The sequence below is a fragment of the Zalophus californianus genome, chromosome 11 (assembly GCF_009762305.2).
Source record: "Zalophus californianus isolate mZalCal1 chromosome 11, mZalCal1.pri.v2, whole genome shotgun sequence".
Classification (NCBI taxonomy): domain Eukaryota; kingdom Metazoa; phylum Chordata; class Mammalia; order Carnivora; family Otariidae; genus Zalophus; species Zalophus californianus.
This window is the reverse complement of record NC_045605.1, coordinates 67,508,580-67,524,816: the sequence shown is the minus strand read 5'-3', so window position 1 is coordinate 67,524,816 and position 16,237 is coordinate 67,508,580. Positions and strand designations below refer to the sequence as shown.

Sequence of the window (16,237 nt, the reverse complement as noted above, 5' to 3'; positions counted from 1 at the left end):
AAGAGGCCCTGTCCCGTATGAGGTCCCTCCTTGGGTAAGGACCTCTGAATTCCCAGACAACTAGATCTTGATGTCTCCCTTCTTTAGTGTGAATACATAAAGCAAGGAGTCTGTCTATAAGCTCAATCTGCCCCCACATAGACATGAGGACGGTCGTCTTTGACCAGGCCAACCACACAGATGTGCCCTCAGGCAGAGGATGCTGGGCTAGGTGGGTGGTTCTCATGGCTCCCAGACTCTCTTGAACCTTGGCCTCTGACTATGGTCATGGCATACACAGAGCAGCAGCCTCTACTCAGAGTAGGATGAGGTTCTGGGGGCAAACACAGAGCACGGTCACATTCTATTTTCCCAAGAAGAGCCAGGAGATACTTCCCGAGAAGTTGGTCTGGAGCAGGAGACCCCGGGCCAACTCCCAGGGCCGGGTGTGCCTTGCTCGGCATGTCTAGCTCCCATCCTGAGCTGCAGATTGCACCTCTTCTTTCCCTGTACCACAGGGTGAACACCCAGGGGCCTCTTAATATGCAAGTGTGCAGTGGCTGTGAGTGGCAGATTATGAAGACAAGACCCTGTGAGGGACAACCTCACACCCTCCCTAGACTCAGCATCAGCACCTATTCACATTTGGGTTTGCATTTACGCTCTTAGTTTCCCTACTGGCTATTCTCTCCTGTCTGTATAAGGAAGGAAAATGAGGGGAAAGCCTCTCCCTGTATACATTCTGTTCCCCAGCAGTTTCCTCTGCTTTCAAACAGCATGCTGCCAGAAGGCGCATCTCTTGGCAGAACAGACATCGCACCTGGCTGGACAGGGACATGAAAGGAGCCGGCAGCTGTCTGGGCAGGTAGAATGTGTGTGTTCTTCCTCCTTTACCTCACTGCAGCTCTGTCTCACCCCCTCTCCTCCTTAACTCCACATCTTCTCGGTCTCCCCTGGATTCAGAGTACAATCACTGAAGTACCTCCAACCCTGTGAAGAGACGCGAGCTGGGGTCGGGCCTGAGCAGCCACCTGGCTCTCCTCAACCCAGCTAAACATAAAACCCGTCCCGGGGTTTAACATACAATCTGAAATAGATGCGAATTCTATGTAACGCCACCATAATTTCATGCCCTCTCTCTCTTTTAAAGACAATTCTATTTTTATAAATCCATCTCTTGATGGCAGGACGTCAAATCACTCATGGAAGGGAAACATTTGAATGACTTTATGACTGACTGTCATGCATTTATGGCCATATGGTTGTTACAGACTGAATGGTTCCCCCCCACCACCCCAAATTCATATAGTGAAGCCCTAACTCCAATGTGACTGTATTTGGAGATAGGGCCTTTAAGGAAGTAATTAAGGTTAAATGAGATCATAAGGGTGGGCCCCCAATGCTGTGGGACTGGTGACCTGATGGGAAGAGAGACATCACTCTCTCTCCGCCTGGGCATAGAAAGAAGGCAGTGTCTACAGGCCAGGAAGAGAGGCTTCACCAGACACCAGTCCTGAAGGCACTTTGATCTTGGGTTTCTAGCCTCCAGAACTAGGAGAAATACATTCCTGCTGTTTAAGCCACCTATTCTGTGCTATGTTGTTGTAGCAGCCGAGCAGACTAACACAGTGCTCAGTCTTCGGAAACCAAGGATGAAAATCTTGAAGACTAGAAGGGGCTAGCAGATGAGGCTTCGAAAGGCTATCATGGTCCTTATCACCACCTGCGGTCTGGAGGGAGCACGTAAGGAGGGGGGCTGCCAGTCTGCCCATCTGTATCCTAAAGGCTTATCTCGTTCTCACAAGGCCAAGTTACAATGTTTCAAGGAAACCTGTTTCAGAAGTTGAGAGGGGACAGAGGCACTTTGTGGGGATTTTCCCTGTCTGCTAGGTGAAAGGGGTGACTCCCTTGTCAGTCACTGTGAAGGGTAAAGGAGTTTGGGTTAAGCGGCTTCCTTCCTCAACAAGACTACATGGCTAGATAAAGGGGGTAACTGCAGAAAGGAATAGAAGGGAACATTGCATGAATACAAGTGGTCACTCTAAGTCCTTCTGTCCTAAAACCTCGATATTCTTCTAGGCTAAGTCTGGGGTCCTCAGGGACGTGGAAAATGCCTTGACTTTCTGCTTCCTTTGCCTGTCTGTGACAGATGTGGGCAGACCCACTCGGGCAGAAATGTTAGAGCTAACAATCAAGACAGGGAATCTATATTGAAATACTAGATTTTTATGTTTTTGACGAACCTTGGAATACAGACAGCTCCCGATAGTTGTCAGCTCAGCAGGGACACTGGGAGGAAGTCAGGGGAAAGTTGTATCCTCACAGAGGACAAGACTAAGTCCACTGCTATGTGGCAGTCAGGGTTTGGGATGGTTCCCATGGCCATGTGTTGGCCGTCACTCCAGGCTCACTTTGCAGGATACATGTTTGCAGAGGGAAAGGCAGTTGGGAGTGGGCCAGCTCAACACCTGGGCTCCTCAGGCCCCTGAGTCCCACCAGGGATGAGTCAGGGCTTTAGAATGGCCACAGATCTGGTCATTCAGAGAAGAGAGACTGACCTTTCCCCGAGACCGCCTCCCCCAGTACAATAGAGACTTCCAAAGGGTTTTCCAATCCAATTTCCAGGTCCCAGGCCCCAGGTTCACTCATTCAAGTCAAGTTTGTTTTCTGACCTGAGCTTTATGAAGTCTTTTCAATTCTTCTTGCTTAACCAATTGTTTTGTTGCTTTCTCCAGCTTCCTTCTTCTTCTGAGTGTCTTCCTCTCCTACAAAAACCAAAAGAGAAGACAAAACGTATCTGAGAGAAATGGGGTTGAAATCTGCAAAATAATGACAAAGGTTTCTAGTTGCTCCAACCAAACCATTGCTTAGCTTCTAGAACAATGACGTCCAATAGAACTTCCAGAGATGATGGAAATGTTCTATATCTGTGCTAAAATACGCAAGCCACTAGCCACCTATGGCTACTGGACATTTGAAATGAGCTAGCATGAATAAGAAACTGAATTTCCTGGGCTTGTAAAATCCAGAACACTCAAAATCGATGCACTGAAATCTTGATGGTGTCACTTCCAGGTTTGAAACACCAGAGAAAGGAGCAGTTACGGTGTGGCCAGATTCCCATATTGGAAAGCAGAGGAAACACTTCTGGCTGCAGAGAGAGCAGGGAATACCGGTGGAGCACTGGGCCCGGGCGCCTCGCAAAGTTGGCATCAAAGTCCAGCTGAGCTGTGTGAGTTTCAGCCTGCCACACAACTTTCTGAACTTCAGAGCGATGAACATGATTGAGTGCCTACCTTGGAGGGATGTTATAAGAATTAATTGAGAGAATGTGCGTCATGCCCTTCCTAGAATACTTGAAAAAGATATGGGATAAATACATAAATACCATGATTTTTATTATTAGTGGCATAAATATTAGATCATCATATTATTAGATTATCATATCAAATTAGCATGATTATAATTTACTTAAATCAATTATTTTTCCTATGTTTACAGAGTAAATGTTCAAATTGAGCTAGTTTTACTATGAGTTTGTCTTCTTGGAGCATACTCATCCACTTTCTACATATTAGGTTAAAGATTAGAGCATGCTAGAGATTTCTTTCTAATGCTGGCAGAAACAAATATGGAATTAAAAATTTGTTACAGCTAGCCTGGTGCCTGGGCATTCAGTATCTGTGGTTGAACTGGATGTTTGCCCATTAAAGGGAGTATAAATCCACAAGGGAAGAATGGACCTAATAGGCGTACCCCAGATTCTGCCAGAGGAATCCAGGTCCATGACGGAGGTCAGAGATTATGCCTGAAAAGCGCCTACATTTGCACGGCCTCGTGGATTCTGGTCATTCAGTCACCCATTCCATGGATACGTATGGGGAGACCATCATGCTCCTCAGCAAAGCAGCCAGTTTTGAGGCCTCAGAGTGTCTACAGGTTGTCAGTGAAAACATTTATCTTGATGAAATTTCATTTTTCTAGAATTCTCCTTAGGATCTAGAATCATAAAGATCTTTTTCATCCTTGGAAGGAAATTCTAGCTCTCAGAACTGAAACTTATTCCATATCATATCATCTCTATTTCTAGGCGATAACTTCCAGATTGACTGTCAACCACTCTGAACAGAGGGCCTGGGCCATTTGGGGTGGGGGTGGAGCCCCACCATTAGGCAGTCTGAATCTTTCTGGAAATGTTAGGGCAGAGGGGCATGGTGGAGATCACTCGTAGTTGTTGCCCAGAGACTGTCTAACTCGATCTATACACAGACTCACAAATATCTCTTGAGCTTCCACTATATTAATTTATATAATAACTCCCAGCACATCCTGAGTGCTATATGGCAGATATTACACTGATTACTTCACGTGTATCAGCTCATTTATTCCTCAAATTACACTTACATTATGGATACAAGGCAATCAAATCTTGGACCAAAACAGCTTGCCCAAGATGGCCCAATTAGTCGTTGGCAGAGCCAGGAGTTAAGCTCAGGTCACCTGAATCCAGCATCCACATTTTCAGCTGGTCCTCATGGCCTTTCCTATGCCAAATACTGCACAGGCACATCAAGGACCCCTGCCTTATAGAAATGTCAAGGTTTCCTCCTAAATTAAGGCCATTTAATATAATTTCAAGGGGAGGGGTGTGCCTTGACAGCATCACACCATCTTAATACGTCTAAGCAGCAGAGCTGCCAAACCCTTCCTGTTTTATCAAGAGTCAGCAAACCAGAACCTGGAGGAGGAAAGAAAGTCACTATTGCCTTTTATTAGAAGATGTTGATACAGAAAAGAAGGGTGATTTGTTCACAAATGCTCATCCAGTCTTATGATGAGCCAGGCACGGTCCTTATAGGCTCAATAGTGGCAATGCCAGCACAGAGAGGCAAGGAGAGAGGCTCGGGGCGAGGAAGGAAAAGATGAAGGACAGAGAAAGGGAGAGGTCTGGCAGGACCCTGGACGAGTGCCTGCCCCAGTCTCCCAGGTCCAGGCCTGGCTTTGGGAAGGGAGGGGTGGGGAGGGCTGAAGTCAAGGGGAGGGGTGGAGTGTTCACATCCTGTCTCGGGTTTCCTGCGCAAAGGTTCATTTGAACTGATGTGGGCTCTGTGCCAAAGGACTGGGGACACACCTGTATGGGACAGAAGAGATAAAGAAACCAGAGGGGGGAAAAACCCTTGTTCCTTCAGGGTGGGCCCTTGGGAAGTAGTAAAGAAAGAACTTTTGGCCAGCTTCCCTTCCTGTAAGAGTGGTCAGAGGCCAGGTGAAGCAGGCAAGCTTTTCCACACTGCAAGCTTAAGTGCTGACAGGCTCTGTTCTGGGCCAGCAGGAGGACAAGGAGCTACTTGCAAGGCTTGCCCTCGATCTCATGGTCTTGCTATTTGATGTGTTTGGGCCATTCCTTCTCTTATTCCCCGTGAGTGTTGGAATGGCTGTTAGAAGGGCTGATGAATGTCTGTATTCATTTGAATACAGACTTAACTCAAGGTCACTTAAGGGGCTGAGAGGGACAGGAACAAAACCCCAGGAACCAACATAACACACCAAATTCATTTGTGTTGAGTACTGAACTAATCAGAGATGCCCACAGTCAGAAATGAGAAACGCATACATATTCTCTTTCATTTGCATTCCCTCCCTCTCTCCCTGTCTCTCCCTTCCCCCCTACACACACACACACACACACACACACACACTCTCTCTCTCTCTCATGCTATGTCCCAGCCCCCTCCTGACTTGCTCTAAGCTGGGCCGTGGGGAGATAGAACCCCTGAGTGACTTGAGATGACACCAAATTTCCCAATGCCAGCTATGGAAAAGTTGAGTCTAAGTAAATAAATTTGGTTCTCTCCCTTTCTCCTCAGGTCCTCACTGCTCCAAAAAATAAACACTGTTAGCACAGTGAACTCCTTGTCTGTTCTCCTGGGAAGCATTTTAGGTCCAACCATTCATCCCTCAGTCCCAGTGAAAATGCTCCAGCCCCAGTGGATCAAGAAAACAACAGTGAGGTTTGGTTGTGGGATGTGTCTTCATGTATGTGACACATAGACGCATTTAAAGATGTACACCAATGTTTGCATTTTTAAAATCTATGGGTATGAGAGTTGTTTGAAGTGTTTTCCAGAAATACGTTCATGAAGCAAAGAGAACTGCCATCTCCCTAGCCAGCACGCAGCTAGTCCCTTCCACAGCAGGGACTCTTGGAGTATCCATGTCTAGATGCAACTGCATGGTTCATTTCATATTTCTGATTAGAATAAACATAACATTTTCCATGCAATCTGCCTCTAGTGCTTCTTAAATGAAGCTGTGTTTCCCCCAGGGAAATATGCATCTGCTTATTGTAATTTTTTCGATGGCTTGCTTGTTGGACCACATATTAAACCCACTTTAAGAGCTACAGTCACCAAATGATTTTAAGTAAATATGTCTGTTTTTTTTTTTTTTTTTCTGCCAGTTGGAGTCTCTGAGAAAGGCAAGCTTCTAAAAGTTAAAAAAAAACAGATCATTCTTGGGGTGTTCCAGGTAAAAAAGCGAGTGCTGTCAGATGCAATGAAACACGCTCCTCCTAACGAAAAACCACTGCCACTGTAGTCCACATCGGGTCTGAAACCTGGATAGTAAACGGCCCCCGCAAGCAAGGCCCTCTTTGGTTGGCCAAGTGTTGTTACCTTTGACCGTAAAGAAGGCTGGGGATGAAAATCTTCATCTGCAGAGGAGGGGCTGGTGGAGGAGGTAGAGGAGGCGGCCCCTGGCACCTGCACTCGGATAGGGATGTGTTTGGGACCTGAAATGGGAACAGAAGAACTCACTGAAATCCCAGCTTCTTTTCCTGCCTCACGATCCAAAGCTGCCTCTCCCTCCACCCTTCTTACCGCATTCCCTTCCTCCCTGCCCTTCCCTCGCTGCACCTGCCATGAGCAGGAGGAGACAGAACCTAAGGGCAACTGAAAATTTGGCCCTCCACGTTAATTACATTTCTGGGTCCCTGCCAAGGGCTTTGCAGCTCTCCTTTCATATTAAAAAAAAAGGCATTATGCAGAAATCAATTAATTCCTTAAATACCATTTATATGGTGTGTTGCCTAGAACGCATTCAGAGATGAAATCTATTATTAAAATGCTTGTCTGAAGTTAGCTGAGTTACCTAAACACTCGTGTAAGATTCGTTCTGCAGAGTAATTGAATGCAAGAAAGTCAGAGCCAGCTCTTAAACAAATCGCCCTTCTGTGGCTCACAGCATCTGGCACCCATTTTTACTACATGACATCTGCTCAGTATAAAAGAGCTGGCGTCAGAATGTCTGGTCATAGAAAAAAAAAATCCCAAATGTAATCAGAAGCAAAAGGACTCTAAGCCTAAGGTTTTATCACATAGTCTCATGCAACATAAATATTTCATTAATTATGGCTAAACAAATGCCACTTTTATTTTCCCAACTTGCAGATATTATCACATCATCGAAGTGATGATTCAAATGCCAGGAAAGGCAGTTGAAGATAGGGAGGGCTCAACAATGCAGGGCCCAGGGGAGAGCCGAAGTCCAGGAGATCTGCCAACCTCTGAACAAGAGGTAGATGGTTAGAGGCGGCCAAGGGCCCATGTTCACTAGAATCTCTTTGTGATCTAGCTGGGGACCGTGTGTGGTAAAGTCCTCCAGGTGCCACAGGAGGCTTTTATTCTTCTCAGCAAGAACATCTGCCCCTGCACATCATCCTGATGCAGAGTTAATGAGTAATGTCTGGATGAACCCACGCTGGATGCTGACTATCACAACCTGTGAGGACTCCATGAGAGGAAATGTATGAATCGCTGCTCTGCCGTGGCAGCCTATATCCAAAGAGGAATATGTGTGGGGTGGGGAGGGGGACGGAGAAGCAATTCCATGTGACTCACATTCCCTCCAGCCTGCCTTTTCCTCCCCGTAATTTCCAACGATTTACCCCAGTGGGAGAGGCCAAGTTTTAGAAAATAAGGGTAATTTCAACCTCCGGGAGCACATTTACATATGCTGTTATTCAAAGCAAAATAATGCAGAACATCTATATAATAGCACAGCCTCCCTGGGGAAGGAGTTAACTGTTTGCCACTACAATTTGCCAGATGGGGAAGCTCAGGTGAAGAGAGCATCAGAGGGCAGCATAGTAATGGAAGGAGGCACCACTGGTGGTGAGCTCAGATTGTCCTCCAACTCTGGCTACTAGGTTACTATGGAGGAATGTAGTCATGGAGTATTCACTTCCTAGTGTGTGAGCCTGAGGAACTAACTTCACCTCCCTGAGTTTCTGGAGCTCACAACTTCTAACTTGCAGCACTGTAGTAGAAGAGCAAAGGTAATCGCTGGAAAGAGCCTGACACGGTGCCTGGTTCATTGGAGATGCCCAAATAAATCTCGTTGTCATCAGCCGCAGCAGCAGCAACTGCCTCATCGTTAACATTGATCCAAATCAACAATACAGCAATATTAACAACACTGCCTAATTAACCTTCATTGTACAGAAGTAGAATAACCTAAAGTAGAAACTTCCAAAAATGAATATAATAGTTCCACTGCATCTTATTTTGAAATCGAGAAGAAAATATTTCCAAATATAATGCATTTCCTAAACTTCTGGCAAACGTTATATATAGTTACCTCTGAATCTCTTCCCCTTTACTCTCTTCCACCACAGAACCACCGATTCCAGAAATTTACTTTTCAGTTGCAAAGTTAAAAAAACCTTGGCAGCATTGTTCCACCCTGGCTATAATGGAGTGACTGATTCTGGGATTGATATCCCACCACAAAGCACTAGAAATCAGGACAAAATCCACGAAGCAGCTATTTCCAGACATTGGACAACAGGCAGTGCAGAACTGTGATAAATGTAAGAACAGAAGCAAATGAAGCCCTACAATCACACTAGCTTCCTCCCTAGAGGCACTTTCCAGGCCACAGTGCAGGTAGGAAGAACCTAAACAATATAGCATGTTCGTTGAGTTGAAAAGACAGGAATCGAGTTTGAGTGAGTGGAGGCAGCTGGAATGTGTCGGGGGGGGGGGGTAGAGGACAGAGCTATGCAGAAAAAGCACATCAGGAATAAGCACAGAAGTCCCCCTGAGTCTATTGCTTAATAGTAAACTTTAGATTCATAGAGAGAAATTGCATGAGGTTGGGCCAGTGACTGTTGGAAAATTACAGGGTAAATAGCCTCTAAAGCTTTTTACAGTATTGGGAAATACTCAAGTTCCACCCAGCTTGGGTAGAACAAACTTTGGGGGCATTAGAATAGAGGCCACAGAAGAGTCATACTTTAGTAATAGGGATAAATTAGCCATAGGGTAAAGGTTATTATAAACTGCCCCAAATAAGCTTAAAAACAAACTTGAAAGAAACAAATTGATCTTCAAATCACACTACTGTCTGCCAAACATTTTTACTGTTTATATAACATTCTTTAAATGAAGAAACAAAGTCTAGACACCCTACAATGTAATCGTCACCAAACCTAGCAGCCAGAAAGCAATTACTAGATTGCAAAAGAGCAGGACAACGAGCTCATCATCAAGAGAAAAATCAGTTAATAAAAGCAGGCTCAAAGATAATGGGATTAGCAGACAAGGATTTAAAAATAACTATTATAAATGTGCTCAGGAATTTAAAAAGACAGCATGAACAGAATGAGGAGGTAAAAAATATAGAAAAAGAACTAAATGGAACCTATAAATATGGAAAATACAAAATCTGAAATGAAACTTTCACTGGATCAGCTTAATAGTAGATTAAACATTGCAGAGGAAAATAGCCTGTGTAATTAAGTAACAACAATAGAGATTATCCAAAATGAAACACGGAGGGGAAAAAAAGACTGAAAAACTGAATAGAACTTCAGTGATCTGTGACATAATATGAGGTGGTCTAAAATATGTATGATTGGCGTGCTGGAAGGAGATGGCGGGAGATAGAAAAAGTCATTTATGTAATATTGTTGAAAATCACACAAATTTAATGAAAATCGTAAGTTCCAAGAAGTTCAATAAACCAGAAGCAGGGTAAACATAAAGAAAATCATAGCAAGCCTCACGATAATAAATTTACTGAAAACCAGAGATAGAGATAAAATCTTAAAAGCAGACGAAGAAAAATGATATATTACATACAGAGAAACAAAGATAAGAATGTCCATGGACAGCTCATCAGAACTTAAATAAGCTAAGAGATAATGAAACATCATTAAAATGCTGAAAGAAAAGTCTGTGAGTTTATAATTCTATATCCAGTGAAATGATCCATTCAAAATGAAGAAAAAATAAAGGCTTTAGGATAATTTGTTGTTAGCAGACATACATAAGAAAAATGTCAAAAGAAGTTCTGTAGCAGAAGGAATATAACACATGGAGTGAAGAGCTCCAGAAATAGTAAATATAAAATAATTTCCCTTTTGGTTTTTAACTTCTTTAAAAGATAATCAACTAGTGGAAAGAGCCAAGATGTCCATCGACAGATGAATGGATAAAGAAGATGTGGTATATATACACAATGGAATATTATGCAGCCATCAAAAGGAATGAGATCTTGCCATTTGCAACGACGTGGATGGAACTGGAGGGTGTTATGCTGAGTGAAATAAGTCAATCAGAGAAAGACATGTATCATATGACCTCACTGATATGAGGAATTCTTAATCTCAGGAAACAAACTGAGGGTTGCTGGAGTGGTGTGGGGTGGGAGGGATTGGATGGCTGGGTGATAGACATTGGGGAGGGTATGTGCTATGGTGAGCACTGTGAATTGTACAAGACCGATGAATCACGGATCTGTACTTCTGAAACAAATAATGCAATATATGTTAAGGAAAAAAAAGAAGAAGAAGATAGCAGGAGGGGAAGAATGAAGGGGAGTAAGTCGGAGGGGGAGACGAACCATTAGAGACGATGGACACTGAAAAACAAACTGAGGGTTCTAGAGGGGAGGGGGTGGGGGGATGGGTTAGCCTGGTGATGGGTATTAAAGAGGGCACATTCTGCGTGGAGCACTGGGTGTTTTGCACAAACAATGAATCATGAAACACTACATCAAAAACTAATGATGTAATGTATGGTGATTAACATAACAATAAAAAATTATTTAAAAAAAGATAATCAACTATTTAATGCAGGATAGTGTGAAATAATAAGAAATATATAATTTGGTCTCTGTCCCCAATTCCCACCAATATTTGGTCTTTGACTCCAATTCCTGACACAGAGCTCCTGAAACACTTGTCATTCTGAGTGAAGAGTTCCCAAGTCCCTTGAAACTTCCCATGATAGGAGCACCTTTTGTTCTAATGAAGTGACTCTTGGTGAGTTCCTGGAAGATGGCTGGTCATTAGAGAGACCAAGCTGTGACTAGAAAATCTCAAAATCATTAGAAATTAAGCAATATTTTTCTGAGAACCAATGGATAAAGGACAAAATAAAAGTAAATTGAAGCTGATGGGATAAACATATGGCATAACAGGGGCACCTGGGTGGCTCAGTCATTAAGCGTCTGCCTTGGGCTCAGGTCATGATCCCAGGGTCCTGGGATTGAGCCCCGCATCAGGCTCCCTGCTCAGCAGGAAGCCTGCTTTTCCCTCTCCCACTCCTCCCGCTTGTGTTCCCTCTCTCACTGTCTCTCTCTCTCTCTCTCTCTCTGTCAAATAAATAAATAAAATCTTTTTTTTAAAAAAAGAATATGGCATAACAACACAACTAGGATGTAGCTAAAGTAGTGATTTGAGGGAAATTTAGAGCTTTCAGTGTACACACTGTGCAAAAGAAAAGTTGAGAATTAATGCCATAAGATCTATTTCAAGAAGCTAGACAAAGAACCAACAATTGAACCTAAAGAAACAAAAAGGAAGAAAACAATCAAGATAAGAACAGAGTATGAGAGACAATAAAAACAAAGCAGAAATAAAATCGAAAATTAACAAAGCAAAAATTTGGTTCTTCAAAAAGATATAACATTGATGACTTCTAAGAAGAATGATTAAGAAAAAAGAGAAAGAAAACACAAATTACCAACATTGAGGATGAAAAGTCCTCCAGAGTATTCAAGGAAGCTATTATACAATCTTATGACAATATATTTGAAAATTTGGATAAAATGGACAAATTCTTTGAAAAACATGACTTACCAGAACTGACATAAGAAGAAATAGAAATTCTTAATACTTACATATCTATTAAAGAAACTGAATCCACAATTAAAAACTACCCTACAAAGAAAATACGAGGCTAGATGACTTCATTTGTGTTCAAATGTTTAAAAACCAAATAACACCAGTGTTAAAACAAACCCTCTTCCAGGGAATAAGAAAAGATGGAACACTTCTCAACTTGTGTTACAAGCTAACACATAAATTTGAATCCAAAACCTGACAAAGATATTGCCAGAAGGAAAATTTCAGACCAATAATCCTCATAAATTTGAATCCAAAACCTGACAAAGATATTGCCAGAAGGAAAATTTCAGACCAATAATCCTCATAACATAGCTGCAAAACTACTAAAAATGATTAGCAAATCCAATATAGTGATACATAAAAAGATGATACATTATGACCATGTGGGGTTTACTCCAAGAACACAATAATGGCATAACATTTTCAAATCTCTATAAAAACATCAATGGACTTCAGTACATTTCCAATTAAAGTAAAAAAAAACATGATTATCTCAAAAGAATTAAAAAAGCTTTTCATTAAATTTATCATTATTCATGATAAAAAGAGTAAGCTAAGAATAGAAGGAATCTTCTTTAGATAATAAAGAGTACCTATCTTAAAAATCGACAGCAAACAATATATTCAGCAGTGAAATATAATCCCTCTGTTATGGGGAGAAAAAGACAATGATGTACATTCTTAACACTTCTATTTAGCATTTATAGGCAGTCCTAGGCAGAACAATAAGGCAAGAAAGTTAAATAAAAGGTATACCAACTGGAAAGGAAGATGTCAAACTGTATTTGTAGACAACATGATTATTTACGTAGAAAATTCCACAAAAAAGCTCCTAGAATAATAAGTGAGTTTAGCAAGGACAATATAAAAAGGCAACTGTGTTTCTATATATCAACAATGAGCAACTGAAAATCAAAATGAAGAAAGCCATTCCATTTATAATAGCAACAACAACAAAATGAAATACTTCAGGGATACATTTAATAAAATATATGCAGAATCTACACAATGCAAGCTCCCTAAGAGAAATGAAAGAAAACCTAGATAAATGGAGAGATATTCCATTTTCACAGACAGAAAGACTCAATAGTGGTCAATTCTTCCCAAATTGATTTATAGATGAAAAACAATCCCAATCAAAATTCTAGCAGACTTATTTGTTAGAAATTGACAAGCTCATTCTAAAATTTATACAGAAACACAAAAGACCTAGAATAGCCAATATAAATTTTAAGAACAAAACTGGAGGATTCCCACTACCTGTTTTCCAGACTTTAAAGCTGCAGTAAGCAAGAGTTCATGTTATTAGTTCAAGTATAAACATATAGAGCAACGGACAGATTCAAGAGTACAGAGATACACCACACATATGTAGTTAATTATCTGTAAAGGTGCCAGAATAACCCAATGGGGAAAGAATAGTCGTTTTAACAAGTAGTGCTGACAATTAGATATCTATAGACAAAGAAACCTGGACTTTTATTCACTATAAAAAATTAATTAGAATTGGATTATAGATCTAAGTCTGGAAGCTAAAAACTGTAAAATTTCTGACAGAAAGCACAGGAGACATTCTTAGTGACCTTGGGTTTAGGAAAGATTTCCTAACTAGAACTCAAATTATAAAAGAGAAAAATTAATAAATTTGACTTCATGAAAGTAAAAACTTCTTTGAAAGATGTTGTGATGAAAATAAAAAGACGATCCACTAACTAGGAGAAAACACTTGTGAATAAATATCTGATAAAGGATTTATAGCTAGAATTTTAGGAACTCTGGCTAAATAGAGGACTAAGAATATTGTATATTCTTAGATCAAAAGGCTCATTATTCTAAAGCTAGCAAATGTCTATAAACTAATCAATTAAAGACTATCATTTTTAACTGCACCAAAAAATTGAATACTAGGGAATATATCTAATGAAAATTGTGCAAGATCGTTATAATCACAAAACATGGACAGAAACTGAAGGACACCTCAGGGAGGTGTCATGTCCATGGATTTGAAGACTCAATATTGCACAGATGTTAATTCTCTCCAAATTTATCTATAGATTCAATGTAATCCCAATCAAATGTTCAGAAAATATTTTTGTGGAAATTGATTAATTGGTTCTGGAATTCACATGGAAATACAAAAGGCCAAGAATAGCCAAGACAGTCTTGAAGGAGAACAAAGTGGAGGGTCGATTCCAGGCTGTGAAGGTTTATTATAAAACCACTTAATGAGAACAGTGTGACTCAGGCGTAAGAACAAACCAGTCAGTGGAAGAGGCTAGAAGATCCAAAAACAGACCTGCCTAATTTATGACAGTGTTACAGCAATAACATGGGGCGGGGGGGGCGGGGAGGAAGACAGCCTTTTTAACGAATGCTGTTGAATCAAGTGGATAACATAAAAGAGTAAATAGACCTTTACTCTACCTCACAGAATATACAAAAATCTATCTTAGTTTGGTAGTAGACTAAACTGTGAAAGGTAAAATAATAAAACTTCCATAACTGTTGTACAATAGAAATATAATATGAGCCACACATATAACTTAAAATTTTTTAGCAGCCATATTAAAAAGTGTAAAAAGAAACAGATTTGCAATTAGTCTTAAACATATATTTTATGTAGCCCTAAATTTCAAAAATATTATCATTTCATCATGTGGTCATATACAAATTATTGAGGTAGTTTACATTATTTCATTCATACTAAGTCTTCAGAATCTGGTACATGTTTTATACATTCCTGTTTAGATGACACTTTTTTTTTTTTAAGATTTTATTTATTTGACAGAGAGACAGGAAGAGAGGGAACACAAGCAGGGGGAGTGGGAGAGGGAGAAGCAGGCTTCCCGCCGAGCAGGGAGCCCGATGCAGGGCTCAATCCCAGGACCCTGGGATCATGACCTGAGCCGAAGGCAGACGCTTAACGACTGAGCCACCCAGGTGTCCCAAAGTGACACATTTTTAACAGTTAAAGTAAAATGTAATTCAAAAAGCAAAAGTTTGTGTTTTTTTTTATAGATGTTATTTATTTATTTGACAGAGAGAGACACAGCGAGAGAGGGGAACACAAGCAGGGGGAAGGGGGAGAGGGAGAAGCAGGCTTCCCGCTGAGCAGCGAGCCCGATGCGGGGCTCAATCCCAGGACCCTGGGATCATGACCGGAGCCGAAAGCAGACGCTTAACGACTGAGCCACCCAGGCTCCTCAAAAGGTTGTGTTTTGAATAGAAGAACATTTTCCATTCAGTATTTAAATTGAAATTTCTTAACATGAAATTAAAAATTCAGTTCCTCACTCATACTAGCCACATTTCAAGTGTGAAATCATGGCTACCATATTGGACGGCACAGTTCTAAACAGTAACACAGAACATCTTTATGACTTCAGAGTAGGGAAAGGTCTCATTACCAGGGTGCAAAGCCAGCAATAAAGGAAAATATTGATAAATACGGCTGCATTAAAATAAGTATAGTGTTTATTTATAGAAGTTTGTTAGTAATATTTCACCCTTAAAGAGTGAAAAAGTGAGCCTGAGAGTGGGAGAAGATATTTATAATATGTATATCTGACAGAGGACTTATATCCAGAATCTACACAGATTACAAATCAATAAGGAAAGGGCTGTCTACACAACAGAAGTACGGGCAAAACGACTTGACTAGACACTTCACAAGAGAATATCTAAATAAGCATGTGAAAAGTAGTGCAACATCGTTAGCAGGCAAATGCAGATTAAAACAATAATGAGATACGTCCATAAAAATGGTGCCATCCAAACACAAAACAAAACAAAACTGAGACTGCCAAGTGTTGCAACGATGGAGGTTAAGGGGAGCTCTCATTTCCGGCTGGAGTGTATATACACTGGTACCACCACTTTTGAAAACCGTGGGACAGTCTCTATTAAAGCAAACCATGTACATGCCTATCCCACGACCTAACAAGTCCACTCCCAGGCATACACTGACAAAGTCTGTCTTTGAACAAACTTTGGGCAAGCTCCTCTGAGCCTTCTTCTTGGCTAGGCCTCAACCTTGGCCTGTAAAAACTACGGACTCCCCACATAAAC

At 41.3% G+C, this 16,237-nt stretch overlaps 1 protein-coding gene across 4 annotated transcripts in view; it reads right to left on the bottom strand.

Moving 5' to 3' along the window:
- Nucleotides 1–16,237, bottom strand: part of LOC113913852 (F-actin-monooxygenase MICAL2) — a 216,264-nt gene that overhangs the window by 25,801 nt on the left and 174,226 nt on the right. For all 4 annotated transcript variants that reach the window (XM_027578196.2, XM_027578197.2, XM_027578198.2 and 1 more), the window contains 2 exons: nucleotides 6,651–6,766; nucleotides 2,652–2,744 (listed from right to left, as the gene is read on the bottom strand). In XM_027578196.2, the coding sequence (XP_027433997.2) occupies nucleotides 2,652–2,744; nucleotides 6,651–6,766 (209 nt within the window). The remainder of the gene's footprint in view (nucleotides 1–2,651; nucleotides 2,745–6,650; nucleotides 6,767–16,237) is intronic.